Source organism: Manacus candei, unplaced genomic scaffold (assembly GCF_025592945.1).
Source record: "Manacus candei isolate 608988 ecotype Guabito, Panama unplaced genomic scaffold, ASM2559294v1 h1tg000248l, whole genome shotgun sequence".
NCBI classification, from domain to species: domain Eukaryota; kingdom Metazoa; phylum Chordata; class Aves; order Passeriformes; family Pipridae; genus Manacus; species Manacus candei.
The window spans coordinates 4858-26082 of NW_026138296.1; the positions used below are offsets into that span (position 1 = coordinate 4858).

The 21225-nt window shown below is 52.7% G+C and overlaps 1 protein-coding gene and 2 long non-coding RNA genes across 3 annotated transcripts; 1 reads left to right on the top strand and 2 right to left on the bottom strand.

Moving 5' to 3' along the window:
- The first annotated feature begins 3083 nt into the window (after positions 1-3083).
- On the top strand, positions 3084-17495 carry LOC127464640 (kallikrein-14-like). The gene is made up of 6 exons (XM_051775067.1): positions 3084-3150; positions 6832-6994; positions 11142-11249; positions 11697-11950; positions 15858-15994; positions 17343-17495. Exons 1-6 carry the CDS (start codon positions 3084-3086, stop codon positions 17493-17495), a joined length of 882 nt encoding a protein of 293 aa, XP_051631027.1.
- On the bottom strand, positions 12090-15260 carry LOC127464638 (uncharacterized). Its single transcript, XR_007901489.1, has 3 exons — positions 15234-15260; positions 13924-13963; positions 12090-12183 (listed from the first exon to the last, which is right to left on the bottom strand). It is a non-coding gene; the product is annotated as an uncharacterized LOC127464638 (long non-coding RNA).
- LOC127464637 (uncharacterized) lies at positions 16620-17241 on the bottom strand. Its single transcript, XR_007901488.1, has 3 exons — positions 17156-17241; positions 16913-16971; positions 16620-16641 (listed from the first exon to the last, which is right to left on the bottom strand). It is a non-coding gene; the product is annotated as an uncharacterized LOC127464637 (long non-coding RNA).
- Positions 17496-21225: the final 3730 nt, after the last annotated feature.

The following is a 21225-nucleotide window of genomic DNA, read 5'->3' on the forward strand; positions in this document are numbered from 1 at the left end:
CCAAAATCACCCCAAAACAACAAAATAAACCCAAACTGACCCCAAACTACCCCAAAATCACCCCAAAACAACAAAATAAACCCAAAACCACCCCAAAACAGCCAAATAAACCCAAAATCAACCCAAAACAGCCAAAATAACCTCGAAATGACCCCAAATCACCCCAAAATCACCCCAAAATCACCCAAAACAACCAAATAACCCCAAAATGACCCCAAACTACCCCAAAATCACCCCAAAACAGCCAAATCACCCCGAAATCACCCAAAATGACCCCAAAATGACCTCAAAGCGACCAAAAATGACCCCAAATTACCCAAAATGCCCCCAAAATGCTCCCAAACCTCCCCAAAATCACCCCAAAATGACCCCAAACCGCCCCAAAATAACCCCAAATCACCCCAAAATCCCCCCAATCTGCCCCCAAATTACCCCAAAATGACCCAAAATCACCTCAAACCGCCCCTAAAATAACCCCAAACCACCCCAAAATCACCCCAAAACGACCCAAAATCACCCCAAAATGGCACAAACCTCCCCAAAATCCCTCCAAACTGCCCCAAAATCCCCTCAAACTGCCCCAAAATGACCCCAAACCACCTGAAATGACCCCAAACCACCCCAAAATCACCCTAATCTGCCCCCAAATTACCCCAAAATGACCCAAAATGACCCGAAATCACCCCAAAATCACCCCAATCTGCCCCCAAATTACCCCAAAATGACCCAAAATCACCCCAAATCACCCCAAAATCACCTCAATCTGCCCCCAAATCTCCCCAAAATGACCCAAAATCACCCCAAACCGCCCCAAAATCACCCCAAAATAACCCCAAAATCACCTCAAACCGCCCCAAAATGACCCCAAACCCCCCCAAACCCGCCCCAACCCCCCCCCGAGTGGCCCCAAAAAGCCTCGAATTTCCCCCAAACCTCCCCCAAATGACCCAAAATGATCCCAAATCACCCCAAAATCACCTCAAACCACCCCAAAATGACCCCAAACCTCTCCAAAATCCCCCCAAATCACCCCAAAATCACCACAATCTGCCCCCAAATTACCCCAAAATGACCCAAAATTACCCCAAAATCCCCCCAAACCACCCCAAAATCACCTCAAACCACCCCAAAATGACCCCAAAATGCCCCCAAATTACCCCAAAATGACCCAAAACCCCCCCAAACCCACCCCAAACCACCCCAAAATCACCCCAATCTGCCCCCAAATAGCCCCAAAATCACCCAAAATCACCTCAAACCACCCCAAAATGACCCAAAATGATCCCAAAATCGCCCCAAAATCACCCCAAACCACCCCAAAATGACCCCAAACCTCCCCAAAACCACCCCAAAATCACCCCAATCTGCCCCCAAATTACCCCAAAATGACCCAAAATGACCCCAAACCGCCCCAAATTCACCCCAAACCTTCTCCAAACCCCCCCCCCCCCCCCGCGCGGCCCCAAAAAGCCCCGAATTGGCCCCAAACCTCCCCAAAATGACCCAAAATGACCCGAAATTACCCCAAAATCACCCCAAACCTCCCCAAAATCACCTCAATCCACCCCAAAATCACCCCAAACCACCCCAAAATAACCCCAAACCGCCCCAAAATGACCCCAAAATCTCCCCAAACAGCCCCAATATTGCCCCAAACCCACCCAAAATGACCCAAAATCCCCCCAAAATCACCCCAAAATGACCCCAAATCACCCCAAACCACCCCAAAATCACCCCAAAATCCCCCCAAAATAACCCCAAATCACCCCCAAATCACCCCAATCTGCCCCCAAATTACCCCAAAATGACCCAAAATCCCCCCAAACCACCCCAAAATCCCCCCAAACCGCCCCAAAATGACCCCAAACCACCCCAAAATCACCTCAAACCTCCCCAAAATCACCCCAAATGGCCCCAAAATGACCCCAAACCTCCCCAAAATCCCCCAAAATCCCCCCAAAATCCCCCCAAACCACCCCAAGATGACCCCAAACCTCCCCAAAATCACCCCAAAATGACCCCAAACTGCCCCCAAATTACCCCAAAATGACCCAAAATCACCTCAAACCGCCCCAAAATGACCCCAAAATCCCCTCAAACCACCCAAACTCCCCCAAATCCAACCCAAAATGACCCAAAATCACCCCAAACTGACCCAAAATCCCTCCAAAATGACCCCAAAATCACCTCAAACCGCCCATAAAATAACCCCAAACCACCCCAAAATAACCCCAAACCACCCCAAAATAACCCTAAAATTACCCCAAAATCCGCCCAAACTGCCCCAAAATGACCCCAAACCACCCCAAAATCACCTCAAACTGCCCCAAAATCACCCCAAAATCCCCCCAAACCGCCCCAAAATCCCCCAAAACCCACCCAAAATGACCCCAAACCACCCCAAAATGACCCCAAACCTCCCCAAAATGACCCCAAACCACCCCAAAATCCCCCCAAACCACCCCAAAATGCCCCCAAATCACCCCAAACCACCCCAAAATAACCCCAAACCACCATCAAAACCCCCCCAAACCACCCCAAAATAACCCCAAACCTCCCCAAAATAACCCCAAACAGCCCCAAAATCACCTCAAATCTCCCCAAACAGCCCCAAAATCACCCCAAACCCACCCAAAATGACCCAAAATGACCCCAAAATGACCCCAAAATATCCCCAAAATCACCCCAAAAGCACCCCAAAATGACCCCAAATCAACCCAAACCACCCCAAAATCCCCCCAAAATGACCCAAAATGACCCCAAACCACCCCAAAATCACCTCAAACCACCCCAAAATCCCCTCAAACCACCCCAAAATGACCCCAAACCACCCCAAAATCGCCCCAAACCTCCCCAAAATGACCCCAAATCCCCCCAAAATCACCCCAATCTGCCCCCAAATTACCCCAAAATGACCCAAAATGACCCAAAATCACCCCAAACCACCCCAAAATGACCCCAAACCTCCCCAAAATGACCCCAAACCTCCCCAAACCTCCCCCAACCCCCCACCCCCCCCCCCGCGGCCCCAAAAATCCCCGAATTGGCCCCAAACCCGGGTTGGTTTTTTGGGGGCAGCGGCGATGACGTGGCGCCCCCTGGCGGCCCCCGCCGCGACCCTGCTGGGAGCGCTCGCCATTGTCGTCACAGGTGAGGGGGCGGGGCTTCGCCCGGAAGGGGCGGGGCTGGGACGCACGGGGGCGGGGCTTGGACCGAAAGGGGGCGGGGTTTGTGGGGACAGGGGAGGGGGCGGGGCTTGGTGGGTTTGGGGGCGGTTTGGGGGGATTTTGGGTCATTTTGGGGTGATTTTGGGTCAGTTTGGGGGGATTTTGGGGTATTTTGGGGTATTTTGGGGTAACGGGGTCATTTTGGGTCAGTTTGGGGTCATTTTGGGTCATTTTGGGGTGATTTTGGGCCAGTTTGGGTGATTTTGGGGTGATTTTGGGGTGATTTTGGGTCAGTTTGGGGTCATTTTGGGGTGATTTTGGGGTGATTTTGGGGGGGTTGGGGTCATTTTGGGTAACTTTGGGTCAGTTTGGGTCAGTTTGGGTCATTTTGGGGTGATTTTGGGTCATTTTGGGGTGATTTTGGGGTCATTTTGGGTCAGTTTGGGGTGATTTTGGGGTGGTTTGGGTCATTTTGGGGTGGTTTGGGGTAGTTTGGGGTCATTTTGGGGAGGTTTTGGGGTTATTTTGGGGAGGTTTTGGGGTGATTTTTGGGAGGTTTGGGGTCATTTTGGGGTGATTTTGGGGTAACGGGGTCATTTTGGGAAATTTTGGGGTGATTTTTGGGTGATTTTGGGGTCATTTCGGGTAGTTTGGGGTGATTTTGGGTCAGTTTGGGGTGATTTTGGGTCAGTTTGGGTCATTTTGGGGTGGTTTGGGATCAGTTTGGGGTCATTTTGGGGTGATTTTGGGTCATTTTGGGGTGGTTGGGGGTCATTTTGGGGTGATTTTGGGTGATTTTGGGGTGATTTTGTGTCTTTTTGGGGTCTATTTTGGGTCATTTTGGGGTGATTCTGGGGTGGTTTGGGATCATTTTGGGTGATTTTGGGTCAGTTTGGGGTCATTTTGGGTGATTTTGGGTGGGTTTGAGGCGATTTTGGGTCAGGTTGGGCTCATCTTGGGTCATTTTGGGTCAGTTTGGGGTTTTTTTGGTGGTTTGGGATCATTGTGGGTGGGATTTGGGGTCAGTTTGGGTGATTTTTGGTCAGTTTGGGGTCAATTTTGGGGAGGTTTGGGGTGATTTTGGGTCATTTTGGGGTGGTTTGGGGTCATTTTTGGTGGGTTTGGGGTTATTTTGGGTCAGTTTGTGGTGATTTTGGGTCATTTTGGGGTCAATTTTGGGTCATTTTGGGTTGATTTTGGGGTGGTTTGGCGTCAGTTTGGGGTGATTTTGGGTCATTTTGGGGTGATTTTGGGTCAGTTTGGGTCATTTTGGGGTGATTTTGGGGTGGTTTGTGGTGATTTTTGGTCAGTTTGGGGTTATTTTGAGGAGGTTTGAGGCGATTTTGGATCATTTTGGGTCATTTTGGGTTGATTTTTGGGTGGTTTGGGATCATTTTGGGGTCATTTTGGGTGATTTTGGGTCAGTTTGGGGTGATTTTGGGGTGGTTTTGGGGTCACGGGGGGTCACGGGGGGTCACGGGGGGGTCACGGGGGGTCACTGGGGGCTGATTTTGGGGCGGTTTGGGGTCAGTTTGGGCTGATTTTGGGGTGGTTTGGGGTCATTTTTGGTGGGATTTGGGGTGATTTTGGGTCATTTTGGGGTGGTTTGGGATCAGTTTGGGGAGATTTTGGGTGGGTTTGGGGTGATTTTGGGTCAGTTTGGGGTCATTTTGGGTGATTTTAGGTCAGTTTGGGGTCAATTTTGGGTCGGTTTGGGGTGATTTTGGGTCGGTTTAGGGTTATTTTGGGTCAGTTTGGGTCATTTTTGAGTCATTTCGGGGTGGTTTGGGGTCATTTTTGGTGGGATTTGGGGTGATTTTGGGTCAGTTTGGGATCATTTTGGGTGGGTTTTGGGGTCATTTTGGGTGATTTTGGGTCAGTTTTGGGTCATTTTGGGTCAGTTTGGGGTGATTTTGGGGTGGCTTTGGGGTGGTTTTGGGTCACGGGGGGGTCACAGGTGTCCCTTTGTGTCCCCCCCCAGCCCTGCAGGTGACAGGTGACACCCGGGTGGTCGGGGGCGGGGCCTGTGCCCCCCACTCCCAGCCCTGGCAGGGGTCACGGGGGGGTCACGGGGGGGTCACGGGGGGGTCACGGGGGGTCACGGGGGGCTGATTTTGGGGTGGTTGGGGTCAGTTTGGGGTGATTTTGGGGTGATTTTGGGGAGGTTTGAAGCGATTTGGGGTCATTTTGGGTCAGTTTGGGTTGATTTTGGGGTGGTTTGGGATCATTTTGGGGTGATTTTTGGGTTATTTTGGGGTGATTTGGGGTGGGTTTGGGGTCATTTTGGGGTTATTTTGGGTCAGTTTGGGGTGATTTTGGGTCAATTTGGGGTGATTTTGGGTCAATTTGGGGTGATTTTGAGTTGGTTTGGGGTGGTTTGGGATCATTTTGGGGTGATTTTGGGTCAATTTGGGGTTATTTTGAGGTGGTTTGGGGTCAGTTTGGGTGATTTTGGGTCATTTTGGGTTGATTTTTCGGTGGTTTGGGATCATTTTGGGGTCATTTTGGGTGATTTTGGGTCAGTTTGGGGTCGTTTTGGGTGGGATTTGGGGTCATTTCGGGTGATTTTGGGTGGGTTTGATGCGATTTTGGGTCAGTCTGGGGTGATTTTGGGTGGGTTTTGGGTCACGGGGGGGTCACGGGGGGGTCACGGGGGGGTCACAGGTGTCCCTTTGTGTCCCCCCCCAGCCCTGCAGGTGACAGGTGACACCCGTGTCGTTGGGGGCGGGGCCTGTGCCCCCCACTCCCAGCCCTGGCAGGGGTCACGGGGGGGTCACGGGGGGTCACGGGGGGGTCACGGGGGGTTGATTTTGTGGTGGTTTGGGGTGATTTTGGGTCATTTTGGGGTGGTTTGGGGTCATTTTGGGGTTATTTTGGGTCAGTTTGGGGTGGTTTTGGGTCAGTTTGGGGTGATTTTGGGTCAGTTTGGGGTCATTTTGGGGTGGTTTGGGTCATTTTGGGGTTATTTTTGGTCAGTTTGGGGTGATTTTGGGGTGGTTTGGGGTCATTTGGGGTTATTTTGGGTCAGTTTGGGGTCATTTTGGGGTGATTTTGGGGTGGTTTGGGATCATTTTGGGGTGGTTTTGGGTCAGTTTGGGGTGATTTTGGGTGGGTTTTGGGTCACGGGGGGGTCACGGGGGGGTCACGGGGGGGTCATTGACACCTGTCCTGTCCCCCCCCAGCCCTGCAGGTGACAGGTGACACCCGGGTGGTCGGGGGCGGGGCCTGTGCCCCCCACTCCCAGCCCTGGCAGGGGTCACGGGGGGGTCACGGGGGGTCACGGGGGGGTCACGGGGGGTTGATTTTGTGGTGGTTTGGGGTGATTTTGGGTCATTTTGGGGTGGTTTGGGGTCATTTTGGGGTTATTTTGGGTCAGTTTGGGGTGGTTTTGGGTCAGTTTGGGGTGATTTTGGGTCAGTTTGGGGTCATTTTGGGGTGGTTTGGGTCATTTTGGGGTTATTTTTGGTCAGTTTGGGGTGATTTGGGGTGGTTTGGGGTCATTTGGGGTTATTTTGGGTCAGTTTGGGGTCATTTTGGGGTGATTTTGGGGTGGTTTGGGATCATTTTGGGGTGGTTTTGGGTCAGTTTGGGGTGATTTTGGGTGGGTTTTGGGTCACGGGGGGTCACGGGGGGGTCACTCACCCCTGTCCCCGTGTCCCCCCAGTTTGTCCCGTGTGGGGTGACACCCGTGTCGTTGGGGGCGGGGCCTGTGCCCCCCACTCCCAGCCCTGGCAGGCCGCCGTGCTCGACATGTTCAAGCTCTACTGCGGGGGGGTCCTGGTGGGCCCCCAGTGGGTGGTGACGGCGGCGCATTGCACCACCCCCGGGTAAGAGAGGACGGCCCCAAAATAGCCCCAAAATCGGCCCAAAATCTGGCTCAAAATATCCCCGAAATGACCCCAAAATAACCCCAAAAAACTGACTCGAAATAACCCAAAATATCCCCAAAATAACCCCAAAATAACCCCAAAATAACCCCAAAAAAGGGACCCAAACTGACCCAAAATAACCCCAAAATAACCTCAAAAAATGGACCCAAAATAACCTAAAATGACCCTGAAATAACCCCAAAATAACCCCAAAAAACTGACCCGAAATAACCCAAAATAACCCCAAAATAACCTCAAAATAAGCTCAAAAAATGGACCCAAAGTAACCCAAAATAACCCCAAAAAACTGACCTGAAATAACCCAAAATAACCTAAAATAAGTAACATAAAATAACCCAAAATAACCCCAAAATGACCCCAAATAATCCAACCCCCACTGCACCACCCCCGGGTAAGAGAGAACAGCCCCAAATAACCCCAAAATCGCCCCAAAAATAACCCTGAAATATCCCCAAAATCTGGCTCAAAATATCCCCAAAATGACCCCAAAAAGTGGACCCAAAATAACCAAAAATAACCCAAAATAACCCCAAAATAACCCAAAATAACCCCAAAAATGGACCCGAAATATCCCCAAAATCTGGCTCAAAATATCCCCAAAATAACCTCAAAATAACCCAAAATATCCCCAAAATAACCTCAAAAAATGGACCCAAAATAACCTAAAATGACCCTGAAATAACCCCAAAATAACCCCAAAAAACTGACCCGAAATAACCCAAAATAACCCCAAAATAACCTCAAAATAACCACAAAAAATGGACCCCAAATAACCCAAAAGAACCACAAAATAACCCCAAAATAACCCCCAAAAATTGACCCGAAATACCCCAAAATAACCTCAAAATAACCCAAAAAATGGACCCAAAATAACCCCAAAAAACTGACCAAAGTAACCCCAAAATAACCCCAAATAATCCAACCCCCATTGCACCACCCCCGGGTAAGAGAAAACACCCCAAAATAACCCAAAATCACCCCAAAATATCCCCAAAATCTGACTCAAAATATCCCCAAAATAACCTCAAAATAACCCTGAAATACCCACAAAATCTGACCATAAATAACCCAAAATAACCCAAAATAACCCCAAAAAATTGACCCAAAATAACCCCAAAAAAGGACACAAAGTAACCTAAAATAAATAACATAAATAACCCCCAAATAACCCAAAAGAACCCCAAAAATTGACCCAAAATAACCCCAAAAACTGACTCAAAATAACCCCAAAATAACCCCAAAAAAACCCCAAAATAACCCCAAAAAATGGACCCCAAATAATCCAAAATAACCTCAAAATAACCCCCAAAAATGGACCCAAATTAACCCAAAAGAACCCCAAAAGAACCCCCAAAAGTGGACCCCAAATAACCCAAAAGAACCCCAAAAACCCCCAAAATAACCCCAAAAAATGGACCCCAAATAACCCAAAAGAACACCAGAAAATGGACCCAAAATGACCCTGAAATAACCTCAAAATAACCCAAAAAAACTGACCTGAAATAACCCAAACTATCCCCAAAATAACCCCAAAATAACCCCAAAAAATGGACCCAAAATAACCCCAAAGAACGGACACAAAATGACCTAAAATAAATAACCTAAAATAACCCAAAGTAACCCCAAAAATTGACCCAAAATAACCCCAAACACTGATTCAAAATATCCCCAAAATAACCTCAAAATAACCACAAAATATCCCCAAAATGACCCTGAAATAACCCCAAAATAACCCCAAAAAACTGACCCGAAATAACCCAAAATAACCTCAGAATAACCCCAAAATAACCTCAAAAAATGGACCCAAAATAACCTGAAATGACCCTGAAATAACCCCAAAATAACCCCCAAAAATTGACCCAAAGTAACCCCAAAAAACAGACCCCGAATAACCCAAAAGAACCACAAAATATCCCCAAAATAACCCCCAAAAATGGACACAAAATAACCTAAAATTAATAACATAAAATAACCCAAAGTAACCCCAAAAAGTGACCCAAAATAACCCCCAAAACTGACCCAAATTTAAACCCAAAATGACCCTGAAATAACTCCAAAATAACCCCAAAAAATGGACCCGAAATAACCCAAAAGAACCCCAAAATAACCTAAAATAAATAACATAAAATAACCCAAAATGACCCAAAAATGACCCCCAAATCTGACTCAAAATATCCCCAAAAGAACCCCAAAATAGCCCCCAAAACTGACCCAAAATTACCCAAAATAACCCCAAAATAACCCCAAAAAACGGACCCAAAATATCCCTGAAATAACCTCAAAATAACCCCAAAAACCTGACCATAAATAACCCAAAATGACCCCAAAATAACCCCAAAAAACTGACCCAAAGTAGACCAAAATAACCCAAAATGACCTAAAATAAAAAACATAAAATAACCCAAAAGAACCCCAAAAAACTGACCTGAAATTACCCAAAATGACCCTGAAATAATCCCCAAATAACCCCAAAAAACTGACCTAAAATAACCCCAAAATAACCCCAAAAAACTGACCCGAAATAACCCAAAGTAACCCCAAAATAACCACAAAAAACTGACCCGAAATACCCCAAAATAACCCCCAAATGACCTCGAAATAACCACAAAAAATGGACTTGGAATATCCCCGAAATAGCTGCAAAATAACCCCCAAAAATGGACCCAAAATAACCCAAAATGACCCTAAAATCTGACTTGAAATATCCCCAAAATAACCTCAAAATAACCCTGAAATATCCCCAAAATCTGACCATAAATAACCCAAAATGACCCCAAAATAACCCCAAAAAACTGACCCAAAGTAACCCAAAATAACGCAAAATAACCTAAAATAAATAACATAAAATAACCCAAAATAACCCTCAAATCAGACTCAAAATATCCCCAAAATAACCTCAAAATAACCCCAAAAAACTGACCTGAAATAACCCAAAATAACCCCAAAATAACCATAAAAAACTGACCCAAAATAATCCAAAATAATCTCAAAATAACCACAAAATAACCTCAAAATAACCCCAAAAAACTGACCCAAAATAGCCCCAAAAAATGGACCCAAAATAACCCAAAATAACCCCAAAAAACTGACCCAAAATAACCCAAAACAACCCCAAAAAATGGACCCAAAATAACCCCAAATAACCCCAAAATAACCCCAAAATAACCCCAAAAACCTGACCCGAAATAACCCCAAATAACCCCAAATAACCCCAAAATGACCCCAAAATGACCCCAAAATGACCAAAAATGACCCCAAACTGGGGTCACCTGGGGCCCTTTGTGGTCACCTGGGGGTCACCTCATGGTCCCCTCCTGGTCATCTGGGTCCTCTAATGGTCACCTTGGCCACCTCCTGGCCACCTTGGCCACCTCCTGGTCACCTCATCAACATCTGATCACCTTGTGGTCACTTTGGCCACCTCGTGGTCACTTTGTGGTCACCTTGGCCACCTCCTGATCCCCTTGGTCATCTCCTGGTCACCTTGGTCACCTCCAGATCCCCTTGGCCACCTCGTGGTCATCTTTGTGACCTCCTGGTCACCTGTGTCCTCTAATGGTCACCTGGGTCCTCTCCTGGTCATCTGGGTCACCTCCTGGTCACCTGGGTCACTTCTTGGTCACCTTGGTCACCTCCTGGTCACCTCCTGCTCACCTGGGTCCTCTAATGGTCACCTGGTCACCTCCTGGCCACCTTGGCCACCTCCTGGTCACCTTGGCCATCTTGTGGTCATCTGGGTCACCCCATAGACATCTGGTCACCTTGTGGTCACCCAGGTCACCTCCTGATCCCCTTGGCCATCTCCTGGCCACCTTGGCCACCTCATGGTCACCTGGTCACCCCATGGACTTCTGGCCACCTCCTGGTCGCCTCGACCACCTCGTGGTCACTTTGTGGTCACCTTGGTCACCTCCTGATGCCCTTGGCCATCTCCTGGTCACCTGGGTCCTCTAATGGTCACCTTGGCCACCTCCTGATCCCCTTGGCCACCTCCTGGTCACCTGGGTCATCTCATAGACTTCTGGCCACCTCCTGGTCACTGGTGGTCACTCGTGGTCACCTGGTGGTCACTCGTGTCCGGCAGGGTGACCACGGTGGCGCTGGGCAAGCACCGGCTGTCCGGGCGCGAGGCCAGCGAGGAGCGGGGCATGGTGGCCAAGGGGGGTCACCTGGGTCCTCTAATGGTCACCTGGTCACCTCCTGGTCACCTGGGTCCTCTAATGGTCACCTGGTCACCTCCTGGCCACTTTGGTCACCTCATGGTCACCTGGTCACCTCCTGGTCACTTTGGGGTCACCTGGGTCCTTTCCTGGTCACCTTGGCCATGAGGTCACCTGGGTCACCTCCTGGTCACTTTGGCCACCTCCTGGTCACTTGAGTCACCTCATGGTCCCCTCCTGGTCATCTGGGCCCTCTAATGGTCACCTTGGCCACCTTCTGACCACCTGGGTCACCTCCTGGTCACCATGGTCACCTTGGCCACCTCCTGATCCCCTTGGCCATCTCCTGGCCACCTTGGCCACCTCCTGGCCACCTTGGCCATCTCCTGGTCACCTGGCCACCTCCTGCTCACTTTGGCCACCTCCTGGTCACCTCGACCACCTCGTGGTCACCTGGTGGCCACTCTTGCCCCCCCCAGGGTGACCACGGTGGCGCTGGGCAAGCACCGGCTGTACGGGCGCGAGGCCGGCGAGGAGCGGCGCATGGTGGCCAAGCGGGTGCCCCACCCGGACTACGACGCGTCCACCAAGGACAACGACATCATGATGCTCAAGCTCCTGGCTCCGGCCGCCCTGTCCGAGCGCGTCCGGCCCATCCCCGTGGCCTCCTGCCTGCCCCGACCCGGCACCGCCTGCGTCACCTCGGGGTGGGGGGCCACCACCTCGCCGGAAGGTAGCCCACAGGGGGGGGCTTGGGGGGGGGCTGGGAGGGGGGTTTCGTGGTCATCTGGGGCACCTCGTGGTCATCTGGGGCACCTCGTGGTCACCTTGGGGTCATCTGGGGCCACCTCGTGGTCGTTTGGTTCATCTGGGTCCTTTCCTGGTCACCTTGTGGTCATCTGGTCTCCTCCTGGTCATCTGGGTCACCTCGTGGTCACCTGGTCATTTGGGTCCTCACCTGGTCATCTCATGGCCATCTGGTCACTCCATGGTCATCTGGGTCATCTCCTGGTCATCTGGGTCCTCATCTGGTCACCTTGTGGTCATTTGGGCACCTCTTGGTCTTCTGGGTCTTCTCATGGTCATCTGGGCACCTTGTGGTCATCTGGGTCCTCATGGTCACCTGGGTCTCCTCCTGGTCATCTGGGTCACCTCGTGGTCACCTGGTCATTTGGGTCCTCGCCTGGTCACCTCATGGTCATCTGGGTCTCCTCATGGTCATCTGGGCACCTTGTGGTCATCTGAGTCATTTTCCGGTCATCTGGGTCCTCATCTGGTCACCTTGTGGTCATCTGGGCACCTCTTGGTCTTCTGGGTCACCTCATGGTCATCTGGGTTCTCACCTGGTCACCTCATGGTCACCTGGGCCAGCTAATGGTCATCTGAGTCAGCTCCTGGTCATCTGGGTCTTTTTTTGGTCATCTTCTGGTCACCTGGGTCTTCTGGTGGTCACCCGGTCACCTTGTGGTCATCTGGGCACCTCTTGGTCATCTGGGTCTCCTCATGGTCATCTGGGTCCTTTCCAGGTCACCTCATGGTCATCTGGGTTCTCACCTGGTCATCTCACGGCCATCTGGTCACCTCATGGTCATCTGGGTCACCTCATGGTCATCTGGTCATTTGAGTCCTCACCTGGTCGCCTTGTGGTCATCTGGGTCCTTTCCTGGTCATCTCACGGCCATCTGGTCACCTCATGGTCATCTGGGTCTCCTCATGGTCATCTGGCCACCTCATGGTCATCTGGCCACCTTGTGGTCATCTTGTGGTCGTTTGGGTTCTCACCTGGTCACCTCGTGGTCATCTGGGTCACCTCGTGGTCATCTGGTCATTTGAGTCCTTACCTGGTCACCTTGTGGTCATTTGGGTCCTTTCCTGGTCATCTTGTGGTCATCTGGGCACCTTATGGTCACCTGGTTCTTCTCGTGGTCATCTGGTCACCTCCTGGTCATCTGGGTCCTCATCTGGTCACCTTGTGGTCATCTGGGCACCTCGTGGGCATCTCGTGGTCATTTGGGTTCTTACCTGGTCACCTCATGGTCATCTGGGTCTCCTCGTGGTCATCTGGCCACCTCATGGTCATTTGGCCACCTTGTGGTCATCTTGTGGTCGTTTGGGTTCTCACCTGGTCATCTCATGGCCATCTGGGGCACCTCCTGGTCATCTGGGTCAGCTCATGGTCATCTGGTCATTTGGGTCCTCACCTGGTCACCTCTTGGTCACCTGGTCACCTCATGGTCATCTGGTCACCTCCTGGTCATCTGGGTCAGCTCATGGTCATCTGGGTCCTTTCCTGGTCACTCTATGGTCATCTGGGTCTTGTGATGGTCACCTGGACCAACTTGTGGTCATCTGGGTCCTTTCCTGGTCACTCCATGGTCACCTGGGTCATCTCCTGGTCATCTGGGTCCTTTCCTGGTCACCTGGGTCACCTGGTCTCCGGGTCACCCTCTGGCCATCTGGGTCATCTCCTGGTCATCTGGGTCACCTTGTGGTCATCTGGGTTCTTTCCTGGTCACTCTCTGGTCATCTTGGTCATCTCCTGGTCACCTGGATCACCTTTGGTCACCTGGGTCATCTTGTGGTCACCTGGGTCACCTTCTGGTCATCTGGGTCCTTTCCTGGTCACCTGGGTCACCTCCTGGTCATCTGGGTCACCTTGTGGTCATCTGTGTCACCTCCTGGTCACCTGGGTCCTTTCCTGGTCACTCTCTGGTCATCTGGGTCACCTCATGGTCATCTGGGTCACCTTGTGGTCATCTGGGTCCTTTCCTGGTCACTCTCTGGTCATCTGGGTCACCTCAAGGTCATCTGGGTCACCTTGTGGTCATCTGGGTCCTTTCCTGGTCACTCTCTGGTCACCTGGGTCATCTCCTGGTCATCTGGGTCACCTTGTGGTCATCTGGGTCATCTTGTGGTCATCTGGGTCACCTCCTGGTCTCCGGGTCACCCTCTGGTCATCTGGGTTCTTTCCTGATCACTCTCTGGTCACCTGGGTCATCTCCTGGTCATCTGGATCACCTTGTGGTCATCTGGGTCCTTTCCTGGTCATCTGGGCCTTGTCATGGTCATCTGGCTCAGCTTGTGGTCACCTGGATCACCTTGTGATCACCTGGGACATCTTGTGGTCATCTGGGTCATCTCCTGGTCACTCTCTGGTCATCTGGGTCATCTCCTGGTCATCTGGGTCCTTTCCTGGTCACTCTCTGGTCATCTGGGTCATCTCCTGGTCATCTGGGTCATCTTGTGGTCATCTGGGTCACCTCCTGGTCTCCGGGTCCTTTCCTGGTCACTCTCTGGTCACCTGGGTCATCTCCTGGTCATCTGGGTCACCTCCTGGTCACCTCCTGGTCATCTGGTCACCTTGTGGTCATCTGGGTCCTTTCATGGTCATCTGGGTCACCTCCTGGTCTCTGGGTCATCTCCTGGTCATCTGGGTCACCTCCTGGTCACCTCCTGGTCATCTGGTCACCTTGTGGTCATCTGGGTCCTTTCATGGTCACCTGGACCACCTCCTGGTCACCTGGACCACCTTGTGGTCATCTGGGTCCTTTCCTGGTCACCTGGACCACCTTGTGGTCATCCAGCTCCTTTCCTGGTCACTCCACATCCCCCCTTGTCCCCCCATGACCCCTGACCCCCCACCCTTCCCCTCCACCTCCCCTCCACCCCTCCACCCGGGGGCGTGTCCCCCCGGGCTGGGCGTGTCCTGGGCGTGTCCTGGGCGTGTCCTGACCCCGTTTCCGGTGTCCAGTGACCTACCCCGAGGTCCTCCAGTGCGTCAACGTCACCCTCTTCTCGGTCATCTCGTGGTCATCTGGGTCACCTTGTGGTCATCTGGCTCCTTTCCTGGTCACTCTCTGGTCATCTGGGTCACCTTCTGGTCACCTGGATCACCTTGTGGTCATCTGGCTCCTTTCCTGGTCACTCTATGGTCACCTGGGTCACCTTCTGGTCATCTGGGTCACCTTGTGGTCATCCGGCCCCTTTCCTGGTCACTCTCTGGTCATCTGGGTCACCTTCTGGTCATCTGGGACACCTTCTGGTCATCTGGGTCACCTCCTGGTCACCTGGGTCACCTCCTGGTCATCTGGGTCATCTCCTGGTCACCTCATGGTCATCTGGTCACCTCATGGTTACTTGGGTCACCTTATGGTCATCTGGGTCACTTCATGGTCATCTGGGTCCTTTTCTGGTCACTCTCTGGTCTTCTGGATCAACTTGTGGTCATCTGGGTCCTTTCCTGGTCACTCTGGTCATCTGGGTCATCTCCTGGTCATCTGGTTCCTTTCCTGGTCACTCCATGGTCATCTGGTCACCTTGTGGTCACCTGGGTCACCCTGTGGTCATCTGGGTCCTTTCGTGGTCATCTGGGTCACCTCCTGGTCACCTGGACCACCTTGTGGTCATCCGGCTCCTTTCCTGGTCACTCTCTGGTCATCTGGGTCATCTCCTGGTCACCTGGACCACCTTGTGGTCATCCGACTCCTTTCCTGGTCACTCCACATCCCCCCTTGTCCCCCCATGACCCCTGACCCCCCACCCTTCCCCCTCCACCTCCCCTCCACCCCTCGACCCTGGGGCGTGTCCCCCCGCACGGGGCGTGTCCCTGGGCGTGTCCTGACCCCGTTTCCGGTGTCCAGTGACCTACCCCGAGGTCCTCCAGTGCGTCAACGTCACCCTCTTCTCGGCGGCCGAGTGCCGGACCTTCTACCCCGGCTCCATCACGGCCAACATGGTCTGCGCCGGCAACGCCCGCGGCGGGCAGGACTCCTGCCAGGTGAGGCCACGCCCACCCCCTCCCGGGGCGGGGCAGGGGCGGGGCGGGGCGGGGCCGGGGGGACGTGGGGTGGAGTCACCTGGGGGTCACGTGGTCACCTCAGGGACGTCTGGGCACCTCGTGGTCACCTGGGGGTCATGTGGTCACCTGGGGGTCACCTGGGTCATCTCATGGTCACCTGGGGGGTCACCTGGTCACCTCGTGGTCACCTGGTCATCTCCTGGTCACCTGGACACCTTATGGTCACCTGGGGGTCACCTTGGTCACCTCATGGTCATCTGGTCACCTCCTGGTCACATTGGTCACCTCATGGTCACCTGGGGGTCATGTGGTCACCTCACGGACATCTGGTCACCTCCTGGCCACCTGGGTCACCTTATGGTCACCTGGGGGTCACCTTGGTCACCTCCTGGTCATCTTGTGGTCACCTGGGTCACTTGGGTCACCTCCTAGTCACATTGGTCACCTCCTGGTCACCTGGGGGTCATGTGGTCACCTCATGGTCACCTTGGTCACCTCCTGGGCACCTGGGTCACCTCATGGTCACCTGGGGGTCATGTGGTCACCTCACGGACATCTGGTCACCTCATGGTCACCTGGGGGTCACCTGGGTCACCTCATGGTCACATTGGTCACCTCATGGTCACCTTGGTCACCTCCTGGTCACCTGGGGGTCACCTCGTGGTCACTGGTCACCTCATGGTCACCTTCTGGTCACCTTGGTCACCTCGTGGTCACCTGGTGGCCAACGAGGTCAACTCTGACTCCCTTGACCTCTCAACCTCCCCCAACCCCCAAAACTCCACCCGGGGTGACCTCCGGTGACCTCCCGGGGTGACCTCCCGGGTTGACGTCCGGCCACGTGGTCACCTTGGTCACCTCCTGGTCACCTTGGTCATCTCCTGGGACTTGGGTCACCTTGTGGTCACCTGGGTCACTTGGGTCACCTCCTAGTCACCTTGGTCACTTCATGGTCACTTCATGGTCACCTTGGTCACCTCAAGGTCACCTTGGTCACCTCACGGTCACCTCCTAGTCACATTGGTCACCTCATGGTCACCTGGGGGTCATGTGGTCACCTCCTGGTCACCTTGTGGTCACCTGGGTCACTTGGGTCACCTCATGGTCACCTTGGTCACCTCCTGGTCACCTGGGGGTCACCTTGGTCACCTCGTGGTCACCTGGTGGCCAACGAGGTCACCGACGACTCCCTTGACCTCTCAACCTCCCCCAACCCCCAAAACTCCACCCGGGGTGACCTCCGGTGACCTCCCGGGGTGACCTCCCGGGGTGACCTCCCGGGGTGACCTCCCGGGGTGACCTCTGGCCGCGTGTCCACCCCCCCCAGGGCGACTCCGGGGGTCCCCTGGTGTGCGGGGGGACCCTGCAGGGCATCGTGTCGTGGGGGATGGAGCGCTGCGGTCAGCCCCGGCGCCCCGGCGTCTACACCAAGGTCTGCCGCTACGCCCGCTGGATCCGCGACACCATGAGGGACAACTAGAGGGGGTCAAGGGGCAGAGGTCACCTCCGGGGTCACCGCCGGGGTCACCTGGAGGTGGCCGGAGGGGTCACCGGAGGGAGGGGAGGGGCGTGGCCGCGGGGATATTAAAGATGGTCGGTGGCAAAGCGGGTCGTTCTTTGGCGCCGGGGGTCATCGGGGGTCATCGGGGGTCATAAAGAGTCATCAGGGGTCATCAGGAGTCAGCGGGGGTCAGCAGGGGTCAGCAGGGGTCATCAGGAGTCATTGGGGGTCACCAGGGGTCATCGGGGGTCATCAAGGGTCATAAAGAGTCATCAAGGGTCATTGAGGGTCATTGGGGGTCATCAGGGGTCATCAGGGGTCATCAGGAGTCAGCGGGGGTCATCAGGAGTCATAAAGAGTTATCGGGCGTCATCAGGGGTCATTGGGGGTCATCAGGGTCATCAGGGGTCATTGGGGGTCACCAGGGGTCACCAGGGGTCATCAGAGGTCATAAAGAGTCATCAGGGGTCATTGGGGGTCATCAGGGGCCATCAGGAGTCATCAGGGGTCATTGGGGGTCACCAGCGGTCATCAGGTGTCTTCAGGGGTCATCAGGTGTCTTCAGGGGTCATCAGGGGTCATCAGGGGTCATCAGGGGTCACCAGGGGTCATAAAGAGTCATCAGGGGTCATCAGGGGTCATCAGGGGTCATTGAGGGTCATCAGGGGTCATCAGGAATCATCAGGAATCATCAGGGGTCATCAGGGGTCACCAGGGGTCATCAGGAGCCACTAGGGTCATCAGGGGTCATCAGGGGTCATCCATGTCCACCAGGGGTCACCAGGGGTCAGTGGAGGTCATAAAGAGTCATCAGGGGTCATCAGGGGCCATTGGGGGTCACCAGGGGTCATTGGGGGTCATCAGGAGTCATCGGGGTCATCAAGAGTCATCAGGGGTCATCGGGGGTCATCAAGGGCCACCAGGGGTCATAAACTAAAATAAAAAATATATATAAATATATTTGCACTTAAATGCAATTAAAATGTGCAATTTCATGAGGCAAAGGGAAAGGGAACAAAACTAAAATAAAATATATATATATAAATATATTTACACTTCTAGGCAATTAAAATGTGCAATTTCACAAGGGAAAGGGAACAAAACTAAAATAAAATATAAATATATATAAATATATTTGCACTTAAATGCAATTAAAATGTGCAATTTCACAGGGGAAAGGGAACAAAACTAAAATAAAATATATATATAAATATATATATATATATATCCCAATTAGTGACCTCACCAGGCCTCACTACGCCTCACCAGGCCTCACCAGGCCTCATACACTTCACTAGGCCTTACCAGGCCTCACTAGGCCTCACTAGGCCTCACTAGGCCTCACTACACCTCACTAGGCCTCACCAGGCCTCACTACACCTCACTAGGCCTCATACACTTCACTAGGCCTTACCAGGCCTCACTAGGCCTCACTAGGCCTCACTAGGCCTCATACACTTCACTAGGCCTTACCAGGCCTCACCAGGCCGCACCAGGCCTCACTACACCTCACTAGGCCTCACCAGGCCTCACTATGCCTCACTAGGCCTTACCAGACCTCACCAGGCCCCACCAGGCCTCACCAGGCCTCACTACGCCTCACCAGGCCTCACTACACCTCACTAGGCCTCACCAGGCCTCACTAGGTCTCACCAGGCCTCACCAGGCCTCACCAGGCCTCACTAGGCCTCACTATACCTCACTAGGCCTTGCCAGGCCTCACCAGGCCTCACTACACCTCACTAGGCCTCACTAGGCCTTACTATGCCTCACAACGCCTCACTAGGCCTTACCAGGCCTTACCACGCCTCACTAGGCCTTACCAGGCCTCACTACACCTCACTAGGCCTCACTAGGCCTCACCAAACCTCACTATACCTCATTAGGCCTCACCAGGCCTCACTATGCCTCACTAGGCCTTACCAGACCTCATCAGGCCCCACCAGGCCTCACCAGGCCTCACTACACCTCACTAGGCCTCATACACTTCACTAGGCCTTACCGGGCCTCACCAGGCCTCACCAGGCCTCACCAGGCCTCACTACGCCTCACCAGGCCTCACTAGGCCTCACTACACCTCACTAGGCCTCACTAGGCCTCACTACACCTCACTAGGCTTCACCAGGCCTCACCAGGCCTCACTAGGCCTTACCAGGCCTCACTAGGCCTCACTACACCTCACTAGGCTTCGCTAGGCCTCACTAGGCCTCACTATACCTCACTACACCTCACTAGGCCTCACCAGGCCTCACTACACCTCACTAGGCCTCACTAGGCCTCACCAGGCCTCACTAGGCCTCACCAGGCCTCACCAGGCCTCATACACTTCACTAGGCCTCACCAGGCCTCACCAGGCCTCACGAGGCCTCACCAGGCCTCGCTCCCCAACCCGCCAGACTCCACAGCAGGGAACCTGCACCTCCAAAGCCGCCGGAAGGGAAGAGAGGACGAAGGCTGGGGCTGGAGCTGTGCCGGGGCAGGGTTAGGTTGGATTTCGGGAGAATTCCTTCCCAGAGAGGGTGCTCGGCCCCCGGAAGGGGCTGCCCAGGGAGGGGGGGGATTCTCCGTCCCCGGGGGTGTTTCAGGCCGGACTGGACGTGGCATCAGAGCCACGGGCCGGGAACCACGGCGGGGTTGGAGCCAGGGCTGGGCTGGGGGAGCTCGGGGGGCCCTCCCAGCCCGGCTGGTGCTGGGACTCGGGGGGGATTCTGGGGGGATTCTGGGGGGATTCTGGGATGATTTTGTGAATATTCTGTGAAGATTCTGTGATTCTGGGATGATTTTGTGATGATTTTGGGATGATTCTGGGACTGGGATGATTTTGTGATGATTTTGTGATGATTTTGTGACGATTTTGTGATGATTTTGTGACTCTGGGATGATTCTGGGATAATTCTGGGATGATTTTGTGATGATTTTGTGATGATTTTGTGATGATTCTGTGACTCTGGGATCATTCTGTGACTCTGGGATGATTCTGTGATGATTCTGTGATTCCAACCCAGATGATTCTGTGACTCTGGGATGATTCTGGGATGATTCTGGGATGATTTTGTGACTCTGGGATGATTCTGTGACGATTTTGTGATGATTCTGTGAATATTCTGTGACTCTGGGATGACTCTGGGATGATTCTGGGATGATTTTGGGATGATTCTGTGATTCTGGGATGATTCTGGGATTCCAACCCGGCTGATTCTGGGATTCTGGGATCATTCTGTGATTCTGGGATGACTCTGTGATGATTTTGTGATGATTTTGTGACTCTGTGATGATTTTGTGATGATTTTGTGACTCTGGGATGATTTTGTGATGATTTTGTGACTCTGGGATGATTTTGTGATGATTTTGTGACTCTGGGATGATTTTGTGATGATTCTGGGACTCTGGGATGATTCTGGGATTCCAACCCGGCTCGTTCTGAGATTCTGGGATGATTCTGTGAATATTCTGTGTCTCTGGGATGATTCTGGGATTCCAACCCAGCTGATTCTGAGATTCTGGGGTGATTTTGTGATGATTTTGTGATGATTTTGTGATGATTTTATGACTCTGGGATGATTCTGGGATTCTGAGATGATTCTGTGATTCTGTGAATATTCTGGGACTCTGTGACAATTCTGGGATGATTCTGTGACAATTCTGGGATGATTCTGGGATGATTTTGTGATGATTCTGTGACTCTGTGATTATTCTGGGATTCTGGGAT